This window comes from Trichoderma breve, chromosome 3 (assembly GCF_028502605.1).
Source record: "Trichoderma breve strain T069 chromosome 3, whole genome shotgun sequence".
NCBI classification, from domain to species: Eukaryota; Fungi; Ascomycota; class Sordariomycetes; order Hypocreales; family Hypocreaceae; genus Trichoderma; species Trichoderma breve.
In genome coordinates, this window is record NC_079234.1 from 4,155,553 (window position 1) to 4,180,044 (window position 24,492).

A 24,492-nucleotide genomic window follows, 5' to 3' on the forward strand; every position below is an offset into this window, starting at 1 on the left:
GATGGACATGAGTCCGAGTAATCATGACCAGGAAAGCTTTGCTGTTGGTAAGTTCAGCCTCTCCTCCAGGTATCTTGACCTGTATATTCCAATACTGACTTTCACTGGTGGTTGGAGATGAGGATGTAGAACACTGTTGCGCAACAACCGACCGCATCTGTGGAGGGCATGCATCCCGGACCATTTGACCCTTTAAAGCAACAGACATCACATTCGAGAGACATTTGCAGCTGACCTGGATACGGTACTCAGGTGGCAGATGTCGTGAAGTTTATTTGATACGTATCAAGATTGGAATGACTCCTTTTATGCTTACTGAGAGACGTGGGAGATTGTCACCAGGAGGATTGATTAGTGCCTTTTTGTAAGTTGCTTTTCGATAATACGATCAGGATGAGTGTTATCAGGAGGATTAATTAGGGCTTTTTTTTTTTAAAGTTAATTCTAGGTAGTACGATTAGGTTATGTGTCATTTATTTAATTCGAATTCTGTGTCCTCTTTCCAGACCAAGAAATTCGTCGCACGATACATCCATTCCGTTGACAACCTTGTCCCAAATGGGCGGCCATTCATAAACCCATCTTGCAATACGTCCTAACCCACAACGAGTGTAGCAACCTGACTGATCTTTTGCTAGGGATAAAATAAGATAGACATAAACAATCTGATCGATCCCATCTTCGTGATCATGCTCAGAATGATACGAATACAGTGGCAAGATAAAGAACGACTCCTCTTCGTATTCTGGCTCATCAAAAGATATCATCATCTCTAACTGTTCCTCATCAAGAAACACTTCCAATTCGGTATTTATGGTTATTTGATTGAGAGGTCCTTCGATGGTAAGAACTCCAGACGAGGCGGGCCCTGTCAAATCAGATGTAGCAGGCGTTATCTGCGCATCTACAATCTCTGCTTTCGTTTTTGCGGCGCCGAACCACCCATCTCCATGACTATCGCTTGTGCTTTTGAACGGCTCGAATTTCACTGTGTTGTCGGTAGAAGCCCAGGACCACGAAGGTGCTCGATAGTTTGTGGGTCGACAGAAGTTTGGTTCACATTCCCAAGCCAAGTTCACCACCGGTTTCTCATGTGTCTTCCAAATTCCAGTAAGATAAGTGGCTCCGGATATTTCCTGTAGATACTTCGCGATGCCAGACAATGCAGGCAGTAAATCAGATTGAAACGTTAGACTCGCATTGGTGTACCGCTCAAGAACGTCTCCCCAAGTCTCCACTAACTCCCCTGCGGATAAAGTCTTGTGAGCATCGGCCATGAGCCTCTTTGGTACGTAATAATAAGTCCAAAAATCAGGAAGGCCGTCGGGGAAACTCTCGGATGCTATGAGCTCATTGCACTCCCAGATGAGCTGCCGACTCGTAAAATGGACGATTCTTGGTGAGAGGAGTCGTTCTTGCAACACCCAACCTCTCTAAATATTTTCTGTCAGAGATGGAAAAAATAGGTGTTAAACCCATATGCACTTGCCTTTGTAATTGCGGCAAACTCGATGTCGTCCGCTACCTCGAGCTCTTCTCGGATAAGAAGCAGCTCCTCACGTTCCTCGGGGTAACTGAGAGAGATACCGGTGAGTATATCTTCTCTGTTGTAGTAAAGACCACCAGTGGAATCCGAAGAGGCCGTTGCGGATATGTTGCACATGGCATTTCGGTATACGCTGGCCATTAGACTGGCCTCTCTCTCCCAGTCGGCTTTGTCATCTTGGATAATGCAAATGCAGTCAATCCAAATGTATTGAGCTCCAAGCTCTTTTGTTACGTTGATTGCCTCTTCAAAGGTTTTAGCAAGGGGTGGTAGCTCTTTCAGTAGAGTCTGCCTATTTGCTCTCTCAAGCTTGAACACAGTGGCAGCATTTCCCCAGCAATGACTTAATGTCACGTATGAACCACGTGGGAAACTTTTTCCTGTCTCAATTAGCTTGACGTTACTCCTATCCGATTCTAGAGTTCCAACATCTATCAGTCTTGTGGGATACCACTGTGGTGAGGTCACTTGTTCAGCGTTATGTTTGCCACACATATCATGATCTTTGATACACGTTTTCAGAGCATCAACCGCGAAGGATTTAATATTTGAGTTCGTTTTACCAGCTGGGAGATGCGCAACAGAGAGAATCGGAGAAGGGCCTAGCGTTTAGTGAAGATTAGCAATGGCCTCAATGCAATTGAGATTGAAGTGTAAAGAACCTAAGCCTTGCAAAATAAAATTTCGTTCCACTTTGTCAGCTTGCCCATTTAGCTGAGGGGGCATTAGTATTGCAAAATTAAGCCGACATGCAAATTCAGGGCTTTTCATATAAGTCAGATCAAAAGAGGAAACTTTATTGCCTGTTGAGCCCGCGATTGTGTCTCGAATTTCTGAAACCATATGCTCTGACATATCTTCAAATAGCGTTTTGCAGACGAAACATCCTTTATCGACAGCGGCCAAGAAACTCTCGTAATTTGAGTGACCGTATTTCCAGCGACGCTCTAGCGCAGAGGCTTGTCGCAGACCATCCGCGTATCTATCGCTGCCAAGCCATTCAGGATATTGGACGCCACATGATCGGACGCATTCTTGACAGTATTGGCAAAGGTAAGTGCCTGGTTGGGTTGTGATGGTGAGACCTGGCTCTTCCATATTGATCTCTGTATATTTGGAGAGAGAGAAAATGACAGTAAAGGGAAAGACAATAAAGAAGATGAGCAGATGGAGATATGAGGGAATTATATTTATGTTTGGTGAAAATCAGGCAGCACACGGCTCTGTGTCTGCGGAGTAAGGTGAACAGATCCCATGATTCGTGCAACAGTTCCCGTGTATTTTACCTAGTGAGACACACTGCAACCGTTCACATGCAGCGGCTGTGATACCGTTTATCTCAGCCGCAATTAGTGCTCAACCTGATATGTACTAGTACACATGAGCGAGTTGGTGGTTCAGCTGGAAGCAATGTCAGCCGGCGACGCATCCAAATTTACAGATCTGTTTGGATCCATTTATAGCGATTTAGCTCCGACATGCCCGGGGTGTTTCTTATAGAGAAGCCCACAACAGTTTTGTCACAAGATGTTATATGGTTAGCAACAGTCCTCCTATTTGCACAGCGACTCTTATATCAACAGGGTGGGATTTTGCTTGGGAGCGAGAGAAGAACGGTCTAGTTTCATTCCTGACTATAGCTCCTGCCTATCATGACAGGTTCAACCTAAATCACTTGACCTCTTCAAGGGAATTTGTTTTCAAGTAAAACACAAAGCCTCTCGCATTAGCGGTCAGATCCTTACGGATGTAGGGAGATTCTCTGATAAACTTCAATTCGGCTCGAACGCTATTCTCGAGACTATAATGTTGCTTCCCGTTAGTATTTTGGAATTGCATCCTAACACTTGCATAGAACATAGGAAAACTTACTTCTGTCCATCATGCATGTAAAATTTGATCTTGTCGATTTCACTGTCAAGATTTGAGGTTTGGGCTTTGATATTGTTTTTGATCATCTCCTCTGATATTCGGGTTGTCCCACAGTCTAGTTCGATTAGATAGCGTCTGTTGTATTACAAAAAGACGCGGCGTACCTTCGTGGTGAATGATAATAATATCCCGCAGCTCGTTATTGAGAAGAGCTTCCAGGTAGAGCAAATCGTTAAGATACGGTCGTACATTGCCCCCCACTGTTCTTATCACAAATGCTTCTATGAAAGAGTCAGTCGAAACCATTAAGATTTGTTCATTCCCTTTGCCTTACCCCCTTTCCGTAATTTAAAGTATTCCTCAGGACTAAACCGAAAATCACAACAAGCAACTGTCCATCGGCACCCTTTGTTAGAAGTATCTCAATATTGGTGGAATACTCAGCATACATATTGCAACGGTGGGCTTTACAAAGTTTTTGGGAGCTTCTGACACAAATGGAAGAGGATCCGCTGATTTGGCATATTCCCTGTATCTAAGATTAGCCTTGGTCTGTCTGTTGGGGGTATCAGAGCATACGCGCTGCGCAGAAGCAAATCTGCGAATGTCACTTCCTCAGTGGGAAATGTAAACGGAGCCATCTTGATTCGTGAAGATTTGAGGACAAGCCGGCCGTTTGAAGAAGAAATGTGTCTATGTGAAAGTTCCATTCGCTCAAAACAACAAAATAGAAGCTGAATAATTAAAGAGTGATACTTAATATCTGGTGTTTAATGAGCTCTTGGTAACTTGCAAGCTCTACTCTTTCTAAAGACAACTGGAGGGGGGTTTATAGATCTGAAATGCAGAGGTTGATTCACTCTCTCCGCCGCACATATACAACTTGAGACATGTAATTATTGTTAGAATGCCCTGACAAATTGACAATGTCAGGATGCTTTACCGGCGACGGCCAAGGACTAGCAATGCCCATTCTAGGCTGGCAGTCGGCAGATCTCACACATCTGCTTGATTCTTTACGTTTCCTTCGCTACAGAGTGCACAGTGATAATTTCGATCCCAGTAGGAGAGCGCCAGAACTGCAGGGGGCAATTGTCAGCATATCGGTATAGCGCAAAAATGACGGACTAGCGCAACCCAAAGCAGTATTTGCTTTTCAAACCATCGTTGCCAAACACATACAGGTCGCCCGTGTTCCCGGAAGCATCGCGGAAGACGACTAAATGACATCAATAGTCTATTTGGGCTAGCTACCATGGCTTTATTGAGCATCATTCAACCTAAATCCGCCTAAGTCCGCTCATGATGCGAAACAAGGACTTGTATGCTGGCTTCAATAATGGCGGATTTGGAAGTTGCTCAGTTAGAGTCCGTTAAAGTCGGTATGTGAATTTAGGTTCGTATTTACTAAACAGACCAACGAACCTGGTTATTATCAACCTGTGATCAAGTAGCTTGGTAATCGGCTACGTATAGACTATATTGGTCCCATTGGTTTGGGCCAAAGGGGCGTCTTCTTCATGTGCTATTTAATCCATCACAGGACCCCATCTTCAATACGGCCGTCAAGCACTTTCTGCAACACTATCAAACCCAAGCTACTCTACCATCTACCCAACATACAACAAAACCTGCTCCGCACCGAAATTTTTTATCACATACTGCAACATGGCGATTAATGAAGAGACCGTATTGAAGTACGGCGTCCTCGTCTACCCTGGCTTTCAGCTCATAGATGTGACTGGGCCGGTCGATATCATAAACGTCGCCAGCAGCCATATACCTGGCGTTACCCTCGACATAATTGCCGAAACTCTGGACCCAGTACCTACAAAGCCATCTTCAAAGCCTCCTGCTGGACTACCGGTCTTCAGTACTTGGCAAACTCTTGTTCCTACGCACACATTCGCCACTGCCCCCCTTGATTTGGACGTCTTGATTGTCCCAGGAGGGGTAGCTAACTTCAACCCCGACGATGTGACAAAGCCAAACTTGGAGCTCATGCGCCCAATGCTGGATTTCATCAAGGAGCGCTATCCACGACTGAAACACCTGATTACGATCTGCACAGGCTCGGGGATTGTGAGTCAGACCGGTTTGTTGGATGGGAAGAAGGCCACCATGTTCAAAGGCGCGTGGCCCATCATTTCGAAGTGGAGAGAACAGGTTAATTGGGTATCGAAGGCTCGATGGACAAGGGATGGAAATATCTGGACAAGCTCAGGCGTCACTTCAGGCATGGATTTGACGTTCGATTTTGTCGCGAAGATTTATGGCGAAGAGGTGGCTCAACAAGTTGCGGCGGAGATGGAGTATGTGCGACACACTGATGCTAGCCTTGACCCCTATGGCATTGACATTGAGTAAAACCTCTATGACTTAATGTATCCCGTATAGTGTATGCAAATAGAGAGGGGGGAAAAAATACTATTTTGGTGATAAAATGGTTTAAAAATACGTGCATACGCGCCGCGCTGAGCGGATCGACGTTGGCTCTGCGAGAATACATGTGTAGGCATCTCGCATACGTATAAGATTTTGAGATCACAGATCCAATCGCACATGTATTCTGTGACGTAGTCCAATTTTTGTACACAAGGAACGATATTCGGTGTTCATGCTCTCTCGTTCGATTTCTATTGAGTAGTAGAATTGTTATCCAGGTTTGAAACACTGAGATAAAAACCCTGGGGCGGCAGCGTCATTGGCGGGTTATCGAGCTCTATTGCCGTCAAGTACTTAGCTATTAAGATATATCTGATTAGCCGCCATGTGAAACCGATGAATGGAGCATCTTCTGACCTGCGGTGTGCCATCTTTTGCTCATGTAAGTCAATATTTGAATAATTGACTCAGCGTTTGCCTTGAAGGTGATATTTTGGCTTCTCCGATATAAATTCAGCTGTATTGCAGCAGTTTGATACAAGGAATACGGAATGAAGTGCGACATCATTATGAGATTAGATTCATTCTCGGCGCTTTTGAGTAGGTGCTGTGAAAGTGCCGCCATCTGCGTGGAAACGATTTCCAAATTTTCGTAGTCCCAGCCACTGTCAAGATCATTACGGACAATTGGTGGAATGTATAATGCATAGAGAGAACTAGACATGGTGAGCGAACAAAGTCAAAACCATTGAAGGCAATGTGAATATGCATACCTAATACACATTCCCAGAGCTCCGCAATAGGTGCTGAATTCTAGTTCTTCGTCAATCAGGATTGGTAGAAATGCCTTCAACGTGCGCTCAAGTTGAGCGCGCTCGCGAGAGCGGAAGTCGACATCAGTAACAGGATGATAGACGTGCTGAATAACACGGCCTATGAGGTGCGCTACTTGACACTCTCTCGCAAACGGTCCCACATGAAATGGAGCTGGAGTAGAGATTGTCGATGTAGAAGTTTCTGAAGTAGCCTGTATTTGACTGTTTAGAGATTGCCCAATGGAAATTGGCGGCTTCCAAAGCCAACGGAGACACTTACTGTGGATGATACCTGTTCATCGCTTGAAGGCAGATGAGTTTCTGTTGTGGCGTCTTCGGAAGCAAACATCGCATCCCCGCCACATAGAGCCGTAAATCTAAAATACATAACGGATGTTACTTTCAAGGTGACGTTAGGTTTCTGGATGCAGCAGGGGGATCGTACCTATCAAGGTTGTGCACAGCCCACCATGTCCGCTTCCTTTCTTCCACATCAGTATCTTGTGAATGCCAGGAATCTCGGCTTAGGCCAACATTTCGAGCCAATCTTGCACAGCTACCAATCGAAACAGAAGCTGCTGGATAGATCCCATGGCCAATCTCGTATAGGGTTAGAAGCAGCCTAGACTGAATGGTATCCAGAGTATCAAAGCCTGCCGCCTCCAGAAAGCCAATACTGCTTTTGGCAACAAGGTAGTGTGGCGATGTAATATCCGCTGTTCTTGCATTTTGTTGCACGGGATTTTGTTGAATGAGCTTCATACACAAACAAAGCGTGGTAAAGTCTATTCCCGAAGGAATGAATAATCGTGACAAGTTCTCATGGAACCTCGACTCTGATATGATGGGCAGCCTGTGATGAACGGAACTAAACCAAGTATTTGCAGTTTGGCGCACCTCATCCGGTGTTCCAAGAATGCCATGAGCTTCTTTCTGTAGAGCTGTTCCAAACGTGGCATTGAGAATCTGTCAGTCGCGTCAGCAGGGCCGCGAGTTTACAAGACCCAAAGAGAGCGTGACACACTGTTAAGCTAGAACGACTAGGACCGGACACCTCCGGAACGATACTATGGGCCGAATCCTGTCCCGCATTGCCTTCATACAGGCAAAGGCGGCCGAACCTATCGAAACCATTAGCTTCTGATATCATAGTCTACGGCGTGACGGAAGAGTTTGTGTGTCCTATCCTTACCGAAGACAGGTGGAGCAAATAGGCAAACCGCGATTGCATTTTCTTTTACTGTTTCTACATGCTTTGCACGCATTTACAGGGGATGCCATGGAGCCGGAAGATGTTGTCTTAACCTGATATTGATCGTTCGAGTTGCGAATGCACAAATCAAGGTTTCTTTGGCTCTGTTAAAGCGGATAGCGAGGCATAAGACGAGAAGATGACTAATGTGGGAGTCTCCAGGGTAGGTGGCCACAAAGAGCTTCATTCCATCGGTCTAGAAAATAGAGTAAGGTTTAATTAGGTATATAGACAGCGTACCTGAGTTTCTCTGTGAAACCATTTGCCGAAATTGATTTAACCCTCAGTCTTACCAGGACGCTGTGAGGCCCGATACAGCACTAGTTGAATCAGTATGATCATGTGGTTAAGATTTGTAAACTTGTGTTATATCTTGTTGGCAACGCCATATTCAATATAGAGCACAATATGAGAAGCAGAAAATTATTGCACCAGAATGATAGATTTGCATATGCACAGCTTAGACTTCTTCCGTATAAATTACTAATTCAAAAGCTATAGATCAATTACTCATTCTCCATTGGTGTGTGCCCTATGGGATGCCCACCTAGGTATGGATTTGAGGATACCAGTGCTGCGGCTAGTCTAATTGTTCTCTGGATCCGTGTTTTCGTGATTGCTGGTTCCGGTGAGCTACAATTCCGTGTCTCCAAATCTAGCGGCGTCTCGTCCCAGATATTCTTTGCGTGAATGTCCATTGGATAGGGACTCCAAAGACAGTGGGTTGTTAAAAGTGTCTGAAGGTCCCCAAAACTCTTCAATACCGCGCGGTTCTTGGCAATTATCTCCATATAAATGTTCCAAAAGATGTCTTGATAACCGGATATGCCATCCGAGCTTAGAACGATCAATATCCCTACCCAGATATCCAGATTTGCAGCGTGGAGAACAGCCATATTTTCGTGGTAATGATAGAACAAGTGCTCATTCAGTCGCTCAAGGACAGAAATGGGTCCACTGTACCTAGCGGGACACGTAGAGCGACACAGGAATGCTGTAAATTGCATCAAACAAAGCCCAAGAATAGCGTCGACGGCTTTCAGACGGCCTTCGCTTTCGGTGGTCAGGTACCAGCGGACACACATGCTAATTATCATTGAGTATATCGTGTTGAGGTCGAGAGTGTCGAAGGGACTAGTATCCGGTGCTTCAAACCAGGCACGAGTATCCTGCAAAAGACACTCCACGGTGCGGATCAGGTCCAGCAGCTTGCTGTCTACGCCAATGCGACTACTTTGTTGCCACATAGGTCCGGCCTCGCCGTAGAATCTGGAGGATTTGGGGTAGTTATGAAACAGTTGATCGATCAAGTTCGACGGCAGTAGCTTGGCTGTTTGAAATGATATGGCGGCTCTTGGTACAGAATGTCTGTAATAATGAGCCGCAGTCAGATCAAGATTGGCGGCACAACCCAAGTTGCTAGAAATCTGTTTGAATTCATAACTTACCTGATTAATAAGTGTTGCAGTGGTTTGAAGGAGCCTAGGCCATGGACCCCTCCCCTGAGACGTATCATCTCTTTCAACCCTTGCATGTGAGCCTGCCTCTGATTGATATCGGGTTTGAAGAGGCTAGTAGCGGTGAATATGGGTAAGAACATGTTTTCTTCCACACAGAGAAGATTAAACACCGCGGCTATATTTTCATCAGATATGGCAAGGGTTGGGTCTGCCAGATTGTGCTGCACCCCAATAATGGCTCGTCCTCTGTGGTGCAGCGTCAAACCGGAGTAATGGTCTCTCCGTTGAGGTTGTACTGCTGCTAATTGAAGTGCTGTAAGCGATAGGATTGCATGCATAAAGGCTGGGTGGCTGAACGATGGCTGCAACCAGTCCCGATGTATCTGAGAGACCCGTATCTTGCCCGTAATGGGAGTCATCTCGGAGGATATAGCATCCATGACTAAAAAATTTAATTGAACAAATTAACATACTGGAACAGGAATCATGCTTCTCTCTGCTGAGACACAACTATAAGTGGCTGGAGTACACTCACAGAAGGCTAAGAGATCACCGACACTGGCATCTAATGGAACTGCAAGGCTTCCAAATGGGTCTATCGGGCATTTTCTGATAGCAGACGTAGGCAATTCAGAAAAGTCCCGGTTACGACACTTGGCGCATATGCAGTGCTGCCCAGCATGAGACGTGCCGTGATGCTTTTGGCTCTGCCCGAATAAAGCAGAAGGTTCCATGTCCTCAGCAGGGCTTTCAACTGCCATGTTGTCTCCGAGCGTTCCGTAGTCATCGAGCATCCACTCATCACAGCATTTCAGATAGAAGGATTGCTCTGTAGGTATAGAGTGGTGGTCACTCTCAAGATCAATTGATCCATGAGCATCGTCTTCACGGCCCCTTGTATGAGATACTCTGCGCTTTGGCCATTCCTGATTGGCGCGTATATTGCGCATCAAGAAACCCCTGACTTGGCCTAGGTATTTTTGCTCTGCAGACGGATCATTGCTGGTGTTGACGAAAAGGTATTCTTTCCCTGAACCCATGGTCACTTAACTCCGGTTGTATCTTCGCCTGATGCCCGAATCTATGCATTTATGGGGACAGGTGGCTGTCCTCGCCCGGCCGGATCGGTCTTTGCATCAACAATTGCTCGCCTCGTATGTTCACGCTAGACACGAAATCCTATGTCAGAAGACCTAATTGGAGAAATGTTTGGTTACATACCCTGAAGAGGACTTACAGTTTTGCACAAGTTTGGAGGCGAACACCGGGAAGCATACGGTGGTCTGTGGAAGAGAGGGGGCGACAGACCAGATGGCGGATAGGGCATGGGCGACTAATATCCTGAACCACCATTGTCCCTATCAAGTACAACATTCTCCCTAAGGGGTATGGTGTTATTGAAGCAAACCCCACATCCAAGGGGACTTGATTTGATCCGAGACGTAACTGGAATCTTCCCTCCATGCTGACTAGGTATTAGAACCGTGTGAGACTTATCGAAAAGGGAACGGCCTTTCAGATAGACGATGGATATCTTCTATCCATCGGGAGACATTACGATCATCACACGTGGCCGTTGGAAATATGAGACTCTATATACATATTAATGCTTTTTCCTAATGTTCAGAGCACGCAAATTGAAGATAGATTAGATGACTCTTGTCAGATTGCGTCTATAGAAATGAGAGATTTGAATATGCAGTTAGAGGGACCATGTGGAGACCTCTAGGTATGAAGAACAAAAACCCTCATGCGGTCTGTAACGGCAGCTACATGAACTATTAGTTGGACATTTTTCTGTTTCAAACGGAGCACCTGATCGTCTTGAACATGGAGGGAATAGACGGGATTCAAAAGCTGGTTTGTCAATATCAGGAGTTTGTTGAATCTGGATTCTCACACGACGCAGAATTTGATGACTCGCACGGAGCAGACTCAAATTAGAAAGGGCCTTTGAGTTTGAGGCATCAGATCTTGGCCTTTTTCTCGTAGAGTGGACCAGTTGTTGCAAGGCTCAAAGGCATACAGCGCACTCCTTGGACAATGAAGCAGTACTAGATCTTGCAAGGATCGGAGCGTAGCGCAGAATAAGCGGACTAGTGTTCTGCACGAGTGAGACTTGTCGCCAATAGGAGGGGTCATGTGTGTGATGAGCTAGCCTGGAGAAATATAAGTCGACCGGGGCTTGGAATTATTACTCCGGAGAGGAGTGTTGAATCTGACACACACGGTAGGGGTTATAGAAACTGATGAGGATTTGAGAGACTGTTGTACTCCGCATTATGATAAGACCACTTGAATGGCGCTGTATTCTACAACATTAATCTATTTTGCCAATGACGACATATGCCCTGTTATACCCAGCGCTCTTGCTATCATACATGTCCAATGACTCGTGTTCTATGTCTGTTATGGGGGAGGCATTCCCTCGTGCTGAGCAAGCCCCTCAACAGCAGAGATCCATTTTACCCGATCTTCAATAAACATCTCTAGGGCCGGTCGAAGATTGTCCAAAGCACTTTTGTCGTCTAGAATCCCGGGTTGAATGATTCTCATTCCGTCCTTGCCGCCAAAGCCATCTCCCCATCGATACATTGTGGTTCCTGGCGTTGTTAGTGCTTGTCCATAGCTCTTCACACGGCCATGACTTACCGCAGTCACCGCAAAAGCAGTTCACAATCTTTTTCCCACTATCTGCAATTTTCGATATCTCCTTCGGTTCACCAAAAACCTTGAATTGGGTACTCGGAATGACATAATTGTTGCTGAACATGCTACCGGTGTAATGGCGGCAATTCGAGCAGTGACATATTGCCTATTGGTCTTAGTCGACTTTATCCCGCCTTCTCATTCGAAACGTATACTCAATTATCATGCTTACCGTGCGCTCAGGCTCACCAGTATACTCGATCTTGATGTTTCCACAATAACAGCTTCCCGTCGGCATGTTGGCGTACGTAAGTAGAGGTTTGTAGAGGCTGTAAAGACGGATGTATAAAATTGGCTGGATAATATCTAAGTCCGCTCAACTTTCAGATGGCAATGGAGGCATCAAGTTTATATCATATTCTTTGCGAGACCTGTCGCTAGCTATGTACGGCATGATATCATATGTTCGAGCAACAGCTGATAAATCATTGCCCTGTTATCTCCTGGCTTCTTACATATTCAAGTCTGCGCTAGTCCACGGCCATGATCACGCTAGTCCACCATTTAGGCACTAGCTGACGCCCAGCGGGTCGAGTCCAATGTTTACTTTGCAGTATATCATTGAGTTCTACGGATATCCATAATGAGCAGGCCTTGGCAAGATGCTGATGAAGAAACTAGAATGCTGGGAAAAAATCGTAGTTACGTTATGTCCGTTGACGACAAGAATGATGCCCAGTACGCTTAGCAATCACCTAATTCAGCAATGCGGTAATGCCTTGACCGCAGCTCCCGATTTCTCTTAGACTAACCCTCTATAAATGTGAAGGGGGTTGGGGGATTTATGGGTTCAATGAGGCGATTTCTCATACTCATAAGCTACATCACACTCAACGAGATCTTGGAGATGAGTTCCATCAGTCGAAGATCTCAGATGGCCACATTTGAGCTTCTACAGCTGCCGCTGGAAATCCGGAGACTGGTATACTACTATTATTTCTTTAATGACAACAGCATGTGTCGAATATCAACTACATACCAGATTTCAACAAGTGTTGTGACGGAAAACGATACTCCCGTGAATCAGAGCCAGGTGAAAGCATTGTCTCATACAGCTATAGCGGCGAGTCTGAGATCTACTGTCAACGCAATGCCGCTTCTTTTATGCTCGTCTCAAATGTAAGCTTCCAGTTAAAATGATGGGGAAACGGGGTTTGGGACAATACTAATAGCTAGTCGTTCATCTTTTTAGCTACTGTGAAGCAATTGATGTCCTATATAGGGGTGCATCTTTTCACTTCAACGATCTGAACGTTTTACGGAAATTCTTAGACGTAAGGCGCGATGCCGGGAATGAAGACCTGGTTCGGTCTATCTATTTTGACTGGACCAGCTTTGTTTGGCTAAGCCATGGCCAGCAATACGCGGTACAGCAATATCTGGATGAGCATTGGGACCCGCTGTGCCGGCGACTGAACGAAATGAACAGCTTGAAGAGCTTTGTCGTGTCAATCAAACTCGCCACGAAGCAAACAATAAAACAGAAGTTTGAAAGAAGTAACCTCCACCAGCTACTGACGTGGCTGAGTAGCCTGAATCTGTCGCTGGAAATTTTATAAGATAATACTGCATACAACAAGGCAGAGAAGAACAATAGTTTATTTCAGGGCTGCTTATTTCATTTATTTAGAATAATCATTATCTAGTGTATTAGCATAGATAGAATTCCTTATTGGCGACAATTTATTTCATAGAGACATTAGGCATGTAAGACTGGAAGCTTGAGAATGAGCTGAGCTCTCAATTGTGACCAGGCTATGGCGTTGATGTGAAGTCATTCATTGTTCGCCATTGGCAAGTTTTTCTGTATCTTACTGGATGCTTTCACAGAGCTGTTTCCCTGGCTTTGAAGATCATCTTGATTTATTTTTCTTGTATTGAGACTGCTGCAAATGAAGAATCTCTCCCTCACATTCTGAAGCAATCTTCTTAAGATACAATTACAAGCGTTTGTCCAACATCGGCTTACGCCGTCACATCTAGATCCACAGTCTAGATTTAGTGCGCTTCCGTAGCTCAGTTGGTTAGAGCTTCGTACTAATACTTTAGCTTTCAAGCCAGTGTTGGTAATGCGAAGGTCGCAGGTTCAAGCCCTGCCGGGAGCAAATCTCCAGTGCGCGCTTCTTTTTTGATTCTTTTTTCTTTTTTTTTTTTTTTTTTCTTTTTTTTTTGGAAGATCAGATAAATCGGCGAATGCATATCTTTTTGTCTATTTGGGATGCAGGTCATCTCTCATTATCGCCTAAATGTTTCTTGTACTAAGGCATATGTCCACAAGGCCCAAGGCGGTTTGACATCTGTATAAGTCTTTTCGTGGCCGGTATTCTCCTTTCTCTTGATGATGAACTAAAAGCTTATTATTGGATCCAATTATTTATTGGGCAATTACTCACCGCACGAAGAATCTTGATTAAAAATTCTGTTGAGACAGAGCAGCAGGAGTGTACATAGGCTTCTCAGCTGAACTAAACGCTAGGAACCCGACCATCCCTTGGCTAAGTATCGTATCACGTAGACCCATTGCGGTCTGCTGTACAAAGGTTATTTTTCCACTTCATTTTGGGTATTACCATCTTTTAGACCAGGTCCGAGATATTATTCTGCCCCCGCCTCATTATTACTTGTGATCCAAGTGGAATTGTTACGCACGCACGCATTACTATGATCGAGTGTTTGTTCGTTGGCATGCGTATCAACACATACTGACGTCGGAGCGATTGCCGAGTTGTCCATGCACTCGTCTGGAATTACATGCCGGTGTTACAACCAGGGCACATCCAAGTTATGTCATTGCATTGAATTGGCCTCTGAAACTGTGAAACGAGTTTTGTGAAACTCAGTGACACCGCTCAGAGACTTTTTGACAATCTTGGCCATATAACTCAACCACTCCCAGCCGCTTTGTAACTAATATAGTATAGAATCACATGTACTAAGTAGCGCCTGCCAAAAGATTTATAGACGGACCTGCACTGAGAGCAACATCGAAGGTAAGATTTTGTCATAGAGTTCAGCTATGAGCCATCATTCTTGCATACCCATACAAAGGAGACTCGGTCATCAATACCGGGTGCTTAATGATTGTGTTGAACAATCCCCTGATGTTTCCACCCCGAAAGCAATTCCGAGGAAAACGCACTTAACGTGGACCTAAACAATGAGACGAAGCCATTTAAGAACACAGAGTCTATATAGACCCTACACAAGCGGGACTTGGGCATAGATCGAGTCCGGCACGTTATAAGTGTGGCTTGCGCAGATAGTTCCAAATTGCAGTAATTCCGACTTCCTCCTCGGGATCAGTGCGATTTATACCCTGAATCTCCCAAATGGATACGTCAGACTTGGCTTTAGACTTCTTATCATCCCAGATGCTGTTCGAAGCAAAGCTACCTTGCTTGACAAGGTCTTGGCGTACACACCAGATATCGCTTGTAGCGGGTGTCTGAGTCAACCCGCTCATGGCCACATCACCTAATTCCACGTAGCCATTTGGAGCACGGGTAGCGCCGCTGCCTTTGTCATTCCATCTAGCACTGAATGACGAAGTTCTTGTAGTGATAAGTTCAGACATATTTAATATGATAGGAAGAAGTTTAACTAAAGGTGAAGCTAAATATGTTAGGATTTGAAAGACGATGTAGTGTCTTGCATATTCGTCCTGTGCAGAGTTTCTAGACGATTTATATATCTGCGATATGAGCCCTCCTCTCATTCTCTGTACAACCAGACTTATGTCACATATATGTTTGCTTGCCTCATATTTCATGCAATCTCGTCTTTTCAGGCATACACCGACAAATTGACATCATATGTGTTCAGTACTATGTTTGCCATGTAATAATATGATTTGGTTGGTTTGATCTAGGTATTGTGTGACGAGTCTATCTTATTCTCGTTGTGGCCTATATAGGGAGTATACAGGTAGATACGCGTCTGTAGCTTTACGTAGTCGTCACCTTAATAGGTATGTATTATTTACTCAGGCTCTCACAACATGAGCAATGTTGGGGAACAACCTGTTGTTATCTGGTATGTATAGATCTTGGCCCCCACGCTAATATGAAATCTCGCACAGAGGGTTACACTGGGCCCGTATGCTTCGTTTCAGCATAGACAAGCTCGGAAATCTCTGGACCACTCGGTCCCGAGTAGAATCTCGAGACAGAATATGGTAGCATTGATGACGACTGAAAATGAAAGATTGCTTGTAATGAGATGAGATGTATAAATATTGCAACTGGGCTGAGGGCATCTCTCAACCTTTGGACAATATATATGCCCGCAATTTTACGAAGAACACTCTCGATCTGAAGCGCTACCCCGAATAATGCAGGCTGTGAAATTCACACTCGCCATCACTTCTTCTGTCAGTGCGACAATGCCAGCTGAGCTGTAAGAATGCGAATGCCTTGCCATATCTTAATTACAAGCGCTCATATTTACTAGAAACAAGGCCAGTAGCTCTTATGTGAACTACGGTTCTACCAAGTCCAAGTATTAGATCGATTACTTTATGACAACTTTTTTTTTTCTCTGTCGTATACATGCCGACATTCAGACGTGGAGCAATTTTTCCTCGGCCGCTCGCTTCATCATTCTTGTGTGGAACCCATGCCCTGCGGCACCGGCTTCGCGTATATGTACATTTTGGGACATTAAAATCTGTTCAAAATTATTGATTACTCTATACCGAATAATCTATTCATACAAAGTCTTTATCATTATACAATCCTAATTACATCATATCATGTCTATTGACGGCGGCGTGCAAAGCTGTCTGGGTCAGACATTGCGGCGGCAGCACGCAGGTTCAGCTTTCTCTTGCCATGATGGCCAGGTGTTCCTGTGTGTCCTTTGCTGTGTCCAATGATGGCCCATTCAGCAACGGTGGCTCCAGTGCCGTTCTTTCCTACGACGTCTGCATGATCGAGCCCTTGGTTGCCAACAATGAGCAGCGACGCATATCGAGAAGCAGCAACAGGCTTTGACAGAGTGACATTAGTTGTGTTGCCAATGGGAATGGCGATGACATTCAAGTCAGTAGTCTTGATATCGTATGGATTGGACTGCTTGATGTTGGTCAAAGAGGAGACAACCTTGTAGTTCGAGTTGTGCTTCTGTGACTTCAAGACTGTAGCTGGGTCGCTGATGGCCTCGTTGTGGAAGATGACGGTGGCGTTGACGGGAGGTGCCTGTGCCCAGTCGAAATGGAAGCCCGAGACCAGAGATCCCACGTCTTCTTGATCAAGAGAGACAGTAATAGAACTCAACTTGTCAGCAGAGGCAGGCTGCCATTTGGTAGAGGTAGCACCATCAACGGCCGCGATGGGGAATTGACCAGGAACATAGTCGTTGGGTGAGCTCGCGGCATGGCATTGCACCAAGTTGCCAGCGTACGTTTGTTGAGAGCCAATCTGCTTGTTAGGAACGACGACTGAGCCCTTGGCAGGCAAGTGATAGACCGTTGGGCTTTCTTCAGGTCCAGAGTGGATGGTAATGGTCTTGCCAGCAAAGCGTTGGTCAGCTCCATCAAGCGCAGCAACACCGCTAGCACGGCTGATAGTTGTGTGAGTATAGTTGGACCAAGCCGAGATAGGCCAGCCACGCCAGTAAAAGGTTCTGTATCTCAGATAAGGAATCTGAGGAGGCAAGTTTGGCTCAATGTGGATGAAGTCATCGGGCACCAGACGGAGACCGAGATAGCCAAAGAGAACGACCTGGTTGGCACCACCGTGGCCAGTGAGGAATGGGTAAGCCGGGTGAGTACCTCCGTTGATGCTGGAATCATCAATGATCTGCTCTGAGAGCTGGTAGAAGGGCGCGCGAACGTAGGGCTTGAACGCATATTGAGCATAGGTGTAAGCCGAGCATCCGGAGGGTGAGATTTCGTTGGCTACAATGGAGAAGAAGGCGTAGGTCATGGCAGGTCCATCTGGAGACTGCTTGTTGGCGTACTGTATAAATGTTAGCATCGTGCTCACTGATTATGGGTATTTGCTGAATCATTGAAGCTCACATAGTCGAGATCATTGAGGGCATCCTCAGTAGTGTAGTTGGTCGTGTAAGACAGAGGGAATGTGACCATAATGACATCAGCTTGCTTGACCACTGCACTGCCGTTCATAGTGGTAAACTCCAGAGTCACTCCATTTTCACGAAGAACCAAGGCATTTGATGCCATATCATTCCATGTTTTGTTCTGTTCAATGCCAAACTGCTTGCGGAACGTGTTTGCGTTCTGGAGAGTCTCTGCAATGAGAGGCATGGTGTATCCACCGGCATCGACGTGGTTCGCGTATTCGTCCTACTACATGTTAGCCAAAGAAAAAAAATTTAGCGAAGGACGGGGCAAGTTACAGGATCAGTCATGTTAGTCAATGTCCAGGCCGTCTTGTTGGGTTTGAGCAGGTTGCTGTACAGCTCGGCAATGGAGTCATAGACGGGGAAGAGGTTTTCCTGGAAGTCCTTCGTATTGCCGTTCACAACCCACTGATTGACAAGAGCCAATCCGATATCTCCATTCAGATGGTACTCGTAATCCCAGCAAGGGCCGGTAGCAGTGCAGTTGCCATAACGGCCACTGGTCCACGGGAACACGGCGGCAGATGCAGAGAAGAAAGTCTCGTTCTGGGAGCCTGCGTAAGAAGTCTTGACGTTTTCCTTGGCCTGGCCGTATCTTGCCAGGCGGTAGTTTACGATCCTCTCAGCAGCTTCCGGGTGCGCCGCAAGCAAACCAGGCTGCATCCAGAGGTCAGCATCCCAGAAGACTTGTCCGGCATAAGAGTCAGAAGTCAATCCGCCGACAGAAATGCTGTCAACGTTAACTGGGGCCCCGTTGGCCGCCTTGCTACCATTCTTGCCCACTGTGTTTTGAAGCAGGTAGTAGGTGTTTACGACTGCAATAATGGCCGAATCAATGATGTAGTTGTCGTTAGGAAGCTTGCGAGTCTTGGGATCGGCGAAGCTGTCGACGGAGCTCTCAGGCATGACATTAGCCCATTCTGTGACATGAGAGTTCAGAGATTTGGAGTAGCCATTTTTCAGCGCGGTTGCTGCTGCCGACTTGGCGATCTGCTTGGGATTCTTGAAGGCATCAGAGGATGCACCTCCAACGAATTTGGTCACTCGCACGGCACGTCCTGCTGAAAACTTAACGGGAACAGCCTGTGCAATGGAAGATGCGTTGGTGTGCACGTATGGCTTGTTGTGGACAATCTTGCGGTTCGACAAGTCTACACCTCCAGAGCCGGTGATATCGGCGTACACGTAGGCGGTGACATTGGCGACACCATTAGGTCGCACGGCTGAGAAGATGGCGTTTCCATCCTCGCCTGATTCGACAAAATCGGTTCGTACTGCTGCGAAGCCGTCGAGAACGTTGACAATTGATGCTTCCACATTCTTGGATGCGGTGACTTGCAAGTCAACCACAGCCTGGTTAACATATAGCTTGTTGGCGAAGATGCGGTATGAGATGTCGAAACTCCCCTTGTTGCCCTTGGGAGTCCACTTGTATGACCAGCTCAGGACTCCCGCCTTGTAGTCATAGGTTGATCTGAAGTTGGAGATGGTTCGGTTATCAACCGTTGCATCAAGGTAGGTGTTACCACCGAGATCCAAGATGAGGCCACTCCAGTGTGGAATACCACTGATGGCAGTGTCAGAGCCGTACTGTGAGATCCAGGGGAAATTGGTTCCGTTCATAACGGGCTGGGAGTCCCAGAAACCGGCGATAGTCGCAAACGACTGTCGCCTGGAAAACAAGGGCCAGCCACTGATGACGTCGCCATTCTCTTCAGTGTCAAGCTCGAAGAAAGGTCCGACACTGGCAACGTTGATGCCAAGATAGCCGTTGGCAATGGAGCCTCGAGACTCAAACGCACCCTGCTTCAATTCCGTGGTGCTGAGGAGCCAGTTGTCCTCATCCCACGTTACGCCAGCAAAGTCGGTCTTGTAGACGTTCTTGCTAAACTTCACTCCTGTGCTCGAATCGCCGTTTCTGCCCAGGCATTCTGAGACGCGATCATTTGATGTCGCGCCATAGGCAGGGTGGACAAGCTGAAGCAGTGGCAACAGCGCCGTCCCTGAAAGAATCTGAGAGGGAAGACAATTAGCATTATTCTGTTTGGCTGAGAGTGCAAATGATAACGTGTAAGGGCAGCAGGAGTACACACCGTTGACCGCATTTTGCAGCCCGTCAACTGACTTCACGAGCAAACACAATGCCAGTGACACAACTTGAGGTGATACACGTCGCGTCTAAGATGTCCACTACAGAGTGTCGCAATTGCATGCAGACACGAGCTGAGGTTTCATCGAAGCACTGGATATGCGGCATTCTGCCCGGTATTTAAGCCTAACTCGCTCCCAGTTCCAACGTCGGTAATTCTCCGCGCAGATCACCGCTTCTGGCTGGTTGTTGGCAACGGGGTGTGGAGAGGGGGAAGACATGATCTGGGCAAGGCTGGGGTTGTAATACGGAGAAACCTGATCAACCATCGGCCCTGGTCAGGATCATCATCCCCAATTCGACTTTTCCATCATCGTCTTCTGTTAGCCCGACTTGGCTGCTGGACCCAACCATGTCGTCACTCCGTTTAGCCGTCTTCTAAACCTGATCTCCTGCATTCTGAGCATCATTTGTCCTGAATCGACGAACAAAGCCCTGACGCTAATTACGTACCGTCTCCACGGCCTCAATCAATTTTCACCAGTTGACACAGGATTGACAGGCCGCTGGGAATTACCCCACAAGCATCCCCAGACACGGCAACGAGCCGGGAAAAGGGCCGATAATGCCGTAGCACTACCGCTGCTACGCCACAAGGCACCAGGAGAATCAGGCAATGGAGGAGAGCGAACTTGTAATAAGAAGGAGTAGCTAATGCATGCAGAGGCCTAGTTTCGGTGAACAGTGACATGCTATTGTAGCCGGCCGTTGTGAAAGTCTGGTCATAAGTCAAGACACCACGGCTCGCTATCCGTGTTCTCGTCGGTGAGGCCGCGGCAAAAGTTCCGTACTTGAGGCACGCGCTGACTGGATCTTAGCCCACAGCCATACCGAGATTGCCGGGTTTGGGACACTAGAAACGCAGTGTACTCGTGGAAGCATTTGCAACCCCTTGTGCAGGCGAAATGCGAGTGTGTGTACATGGTGTTTGTATCCTATTAATGTGATTGGCAGTAATGCTTCGAGATCATTCGATGCGGAGAGTGAGCGAACTCTTCTGTTGGTAAATGGCGGGGCCAGAAGCATCCCTAAAGTTGTCAATGCACGCTTACTCCATTGCAAAATGCCTGATTGCCAGACATGAAGTGGAGAGAGCCCCAGAAAAATCGCGGCAGATGGTGACCGAAGTCTAGAATCTCAACGTCGATGCAGGTAAATTTTCCTCTTCTCCAGTTTCGCGCATCAGCCCCTATCCATGCCGGCCCGACTACATCGTCACTTGGCTGTTATAGTCAATGGGGACGCCATTCGAGGCTTACTTCGTTCTATACGAATACATACTTCGGTCGGCTGTTCCGAGTTGATGGATCATTCAGCTCAACCTCTTGGCTATGCGGTTATTTTACTAAGTTGATGGATTTGGTTAGCATCTCTGCTTTGCTTACCAACATTGTAAGCTGTAGAGTAATGGAATCGCGTTCAGTAGATAAAAGAGTTGAGGAGTGAGCATTTAAATGAGCATGGAAACTAGATGCCGCGAGTCATTCGAAAGCCGATCCCGCTCTTGGAGCTGATGGCAAGTCTTGGCTCTTTTTATTGAATAATCATTATCTATCTCATTATTAACGTCCATTAAGAAAGCCACTTACATGCACAGAGTGATGACAGTATGATATAGGCGTACACTCCCATTGTCGTAACATTAATAAAAGCGAGCAATCTGCGGGTAGTGTAGATGTGTACATTCTGATATATTACTCTCGCTTGTATCTCTTGAATTTGGCCGTCTCAATACTGAAATAAACGGATTCACGAGGCCTCATATCCATATAGACTTATAATGTCGTGTGATGTGGGAAATGTACATCGCCCGCGTTTCCTCTATCTCTGGCAAAGATATCGTCCATATGATCTTGTTAGTCTTATGTAATTCCAGATATTACGCACTGCTGCTAGCATCATGATAAAAAGCATTGGAAAGCTTGAGCAACAACCATATTGTTAGTTGTTCAAAGTAAAGTAACATAATATCTTGCCTACACAGATATTGTGAATGCCACGCTATCAATGAGTTCTGATGCACCCTGGGTAAATCATTAATCTTTGATGATAGAGTTGGGTGCGCATCGAAGAGATGGGTCCTTTTTCTTTGCACTCATTCGTGAGAATTGCATGTGCACGTATGACGGTTTGGTGACCGGATGTTGCACGTAAGGAAGATTTTGATGAGCAACTGTAATGAAACATTTCTGATAATCTTAGGTCATGTAAGCTTGTGCGACCGAATAAAAAAAAAGAGGATAAGAATTCCAATACGACACTCTAGGTAGCGCCAGGCAGAGGGAGAACGTGACGCGCCTCCGTTCTCTCCTGTTCATCCATTTTAAGAGTTCTTATCGTCGCATGAAAAGCCTTGTAGTTGGAATCTCACATCGCTAAGCCTCGCCCTGCTGACACGTTAAACTGCCTTGAATCACCGTGGGCTTGGCAGTTGTCATATTTTGCCCTAAGATGAGTCATATATCATGCTACTAGAGATTCAGACCACCACAGCCAAATCTGGTAATAATTGAAACTCTATTCGAAATTGCCTTTTGAGCGCGCAAATCATGTCCAGCAGAATAAAACTATCCGAGAGTGACACATGCGCTACTGAAGTTAATATCAACACACCTTGTCGCCTGAGTCACTCGGCATCTCCTGCTTAATACCAGGTTTGGACCTACCTGAGCAGTTGAGCAGGGAAGCTGTTATCACGCGCTTAATGTTTATAAAACTTGTGCTGCTCAACCGCATGTTCAACAATGCCATAGCCAACAACGCCATCATTCTTCTTTAAATCGATATATTCAGCCAGCCAGTCAGGCATCGACGCAGAAAAACAAAATGGAGCTCAAAGTAGTCGATTATCAGCAAGTCTTGCAGGATCTGGACAAGGGTGTCCCGGTCAATTTTAACACCAACTTCCATACCGCTGCAGATGCACCAGATCTTCCAATACCGTCTAATAAACCATACAGCTATGAAATCTGGCTGCCATTGGTATTGAAGTCTCGGGGAATATCGATTTCCGACCTTCAAGTTGTCTCGCTCTCTCGTGCGCGAATGAAGATCCTGGTCGAGGCTGCTGCGGCATCCATCCATACGCGTGTGCTCAATCGATCCTACGCTGAAGACCTCGAAGATGATGTCTATCCTGCCTTTCAGGGCCTTAAATTTCCACCTGAGGGGCTCTGGATGCGCTTTGGAGCCTGCTCTCCCAAGGATGGTGCCCAGCTAAACCCGGGGCAGCAGTCGATTCATTCCGTTGAGGACATTATACTTCGCATCACCACGTCGCTGAGGACTTGGAGCGCTCTTACGAATATCCTTAACAGTGATGATGAAGTGGGCCTCGTCTACTTTCTCCCATTCAATGACGGAATGAAGTCTGCAAGAGAATATCGCGTCTTTTGCGTTCCCAACTCGCTGGATATCTCCGCCGTCAGCCAATACGAATGGCATAAGCCATGGATCTTTGCGAATGAAGACAAAGATGTGATGACAAGGGCGGCTCAAAGGATTTTTAGAGGTATCCAAAAGGTCCATGCGGAAATTATTGCATTCATGAAAGCTCATGACGATAAGTCGCTGGAGAATTTTATCCGGAGTCAGGGTTTTACCTTCGATGTTCTCTACGACGAGGTTCCGGGACAGTGTATGCTGATTGAGCTCAACACTTTTGGTGTGAGGAGCGCATGTGGTTCTTGTCTCTTTCAGTGGTTAAAGGATCGTACTCAGTTATACGGAGAGACAGGCGAGGTGGAGTTTCGCGTGGCAGCGTGAGACTGACTCTGATGGACGTTGGAATCTGATGGATCTGGGAGGGGAACATTCATCTCACATCACGATACCACCGGCCGTGGTGAGATTATCTTGGCTCGACTAGCCAGTTTACTTTCGTCGATAGCAGGGCTACCCGACAGTGATATGGCGAGGCTCATTGCAACACGACATGGATTTCGCGTGTTAACTTATGTATGATACCCTGGGCTTCAACATTGAATCCTTGACTGCTTTTAGTTCAATAAAATATCGATATTCGGATTAGATACTTTTCTAATCTATATAACTGAGCCTAATATCTTTTCTTCCGTGGGACTTTAATGGACTTACAAAAGTTGAACGAACTGAAAAGTTTGGGCAGCGTAAAAAGGGTTAATAGCTCAGCCGTATACTAAGAGGATGAGCAGTATGGAATTGATGGGGTATTAACTAATCTGCAAGAGCAATGTATTTCA

At 46.1% G+C, this 24,492-nt stretch overlaps 8 protein-coding genes across 8 annotated transcripts; 2 read left to right on the top strand and 6 right to left on the bottom strand.

Moving 5' to 3' along the window:
* Positions 1-473: 473 nt before the first annotated feature.
* Positions 474-2,041, bottom strand: T069G_05675 (heterokaryon incompatibility protein (HET) domain-containing protein; the record flags this gene model as incomplete). The annotated part of the gene is made up of 4 exons (XM_056172885.1): positions 474-988; positions 1,061-1,433; positions 1,490-1,722; positions 1,909-2,041. 4 exons carry the CDS (start codon positions 2,039-2,041, stop codon positions 474-476), a joined length of 1,254 nt encoding a protein of 417 aa, XP_056029743.1.
* Positions 2,042-3,217: 1,176 nt separating this feature from the next.
* Positions 3,218-4,059, bottom strand: T069G_05676 (carbonic anhydrase domain-containing protein; the record flags this gene model as incomplete). Its single annotated transcript, XM_056172886.1, has 6 exons — positions 3,218-3,347; positions 3,419-3,533; positions 3,583-3,699; positions 3,753-3,809; positions 3,868-3,947; positions 3,998-4,059. 6 exons carry the CDS (start codon positions 4,057-4,059, stop codon positions 3,218-3,220), a joined length of 561 nt encoding a protein of 186 aa, XP_056029744.1.
* A 1,027-nt stretch (positions 4,060-5,086) lies between these two features.
* T069G_05677 (DJ-1/PfpI family domain-containing protein) lies at positions 5,087-5,785 on the top strand (the record flags this gene model as incomplete). Its single annotated transcript, XM_056172887.1, has 1 exon — positions 5,087-5,785. One exon carries the CDS (start codon positions 5,087-5,089, stop codon positions 5,783-5,785), a length of 699 nt encoding a protein of 232 aa, XP_056029745.1.
* Positions 5,786-6,054: 269 nt separating this feature from the next.
* On the bottom strand, positions 6,055-10,370 carry T069G_05678 (fungal specific transcription factor domain-containing protein; the record flags this gene model as incomplete). Its single annotated transcript, XM_056172888.1, has 10 exons — positions 6,055-6,161; positions 6,221-6,519; positions 6,577-6,830; positions 6,899-6,995; positions 7,064-7,584; positions 7,643-7,739; positions 7,924-8,066; positions 8,635-9,238; positions 9,319-9,772; positions 9,866-10,370. The coding sequence occupies 10 exons, from the start codon at positions 10,368-10,370 to the stop codon at positions 6,055-6,057; spliced, it is 3,081 nt and encodes a 1,026-aa protein (XP_056029746.1).
* Positions 10,371-11,739: 1,369 nt separating this feature from the next.
* On the bottom strand, positions 11,740-12,277 carry T069G_05679 (glutathione-dependent formaldehyde-activating enzyme domain-containing protein; the record flags this gene model as incomplete). Its single annotated transcript, XM_056172889.1, has 3 exons — positions 11,740-11,933; positions 11,983-12,145; positions 12,212-12,277. 3 exons carry the CDS (start codon positions 12,275-12,277, stop codon positions 11,740-11,742), a joined length of 423 nt encoding a protein of 140 aa, XP_056029747.1.
* A 3,000-nt stretch (positions 12,278-15,277) lies between these two features.
* On the bottom strand, positions 15,278-15,613 carry T069G_05680 (vacuolar protein sorting-associated protein 62 domain-containing protein; the record flags this gene model as incomplete). Its single annotated transcript, XM_056172890.1, has 1 exon — positions 15,278-15,613. The coding sequence occupies one exon, from the start codon at positions 15,611-15,613 to the stop codon at positions 15,278-15,280; it is 336 nt and encodes a 111-aa protein (XP_056029748.1).
* A 1,180-nt stretch (positions 15,614-16,793) lies between these two features.
* On the bottom strand, positions 16,794-20,228 carry T069G_05681 (glycosyl hydrolase family 65 central catalytic domain-containing protein; the record flags this gene model as incomplete). The annotated part of the gene is made up of 4 exons (XM_056172891.1): positions 16,794-17,996; positions 18,059-18,346; positions 18,400-20,136; positions 20,217-20,228. 4 exons carry the CDS (start codon positions 20,226-20,228, stop codon positions 16,794-16,796), a joined length of 3,240 nt encoding a protein of 1,079 aa, XP_056029749.1.
* Positions 20,229-23,098: 2,870 nt separating this feature from the next.
* T069G_05682 (uncharacterized protein) lies at positions 23,099-24,037 on the top strand (the record flags this gene model as incomplete). The annotated part of the gene is made up of 1 exon (XM_056172892.1): positions 23,099-24,037. One exon carries the CDS (start codon positions 23,099-23,101, stop codon positions 24,035-24,037), a length of 939 nt encoding a protein of 312 aa, XP_056029750.1.
* Positions 24,038-24,492: the final 455 nt, after the last annotated feature.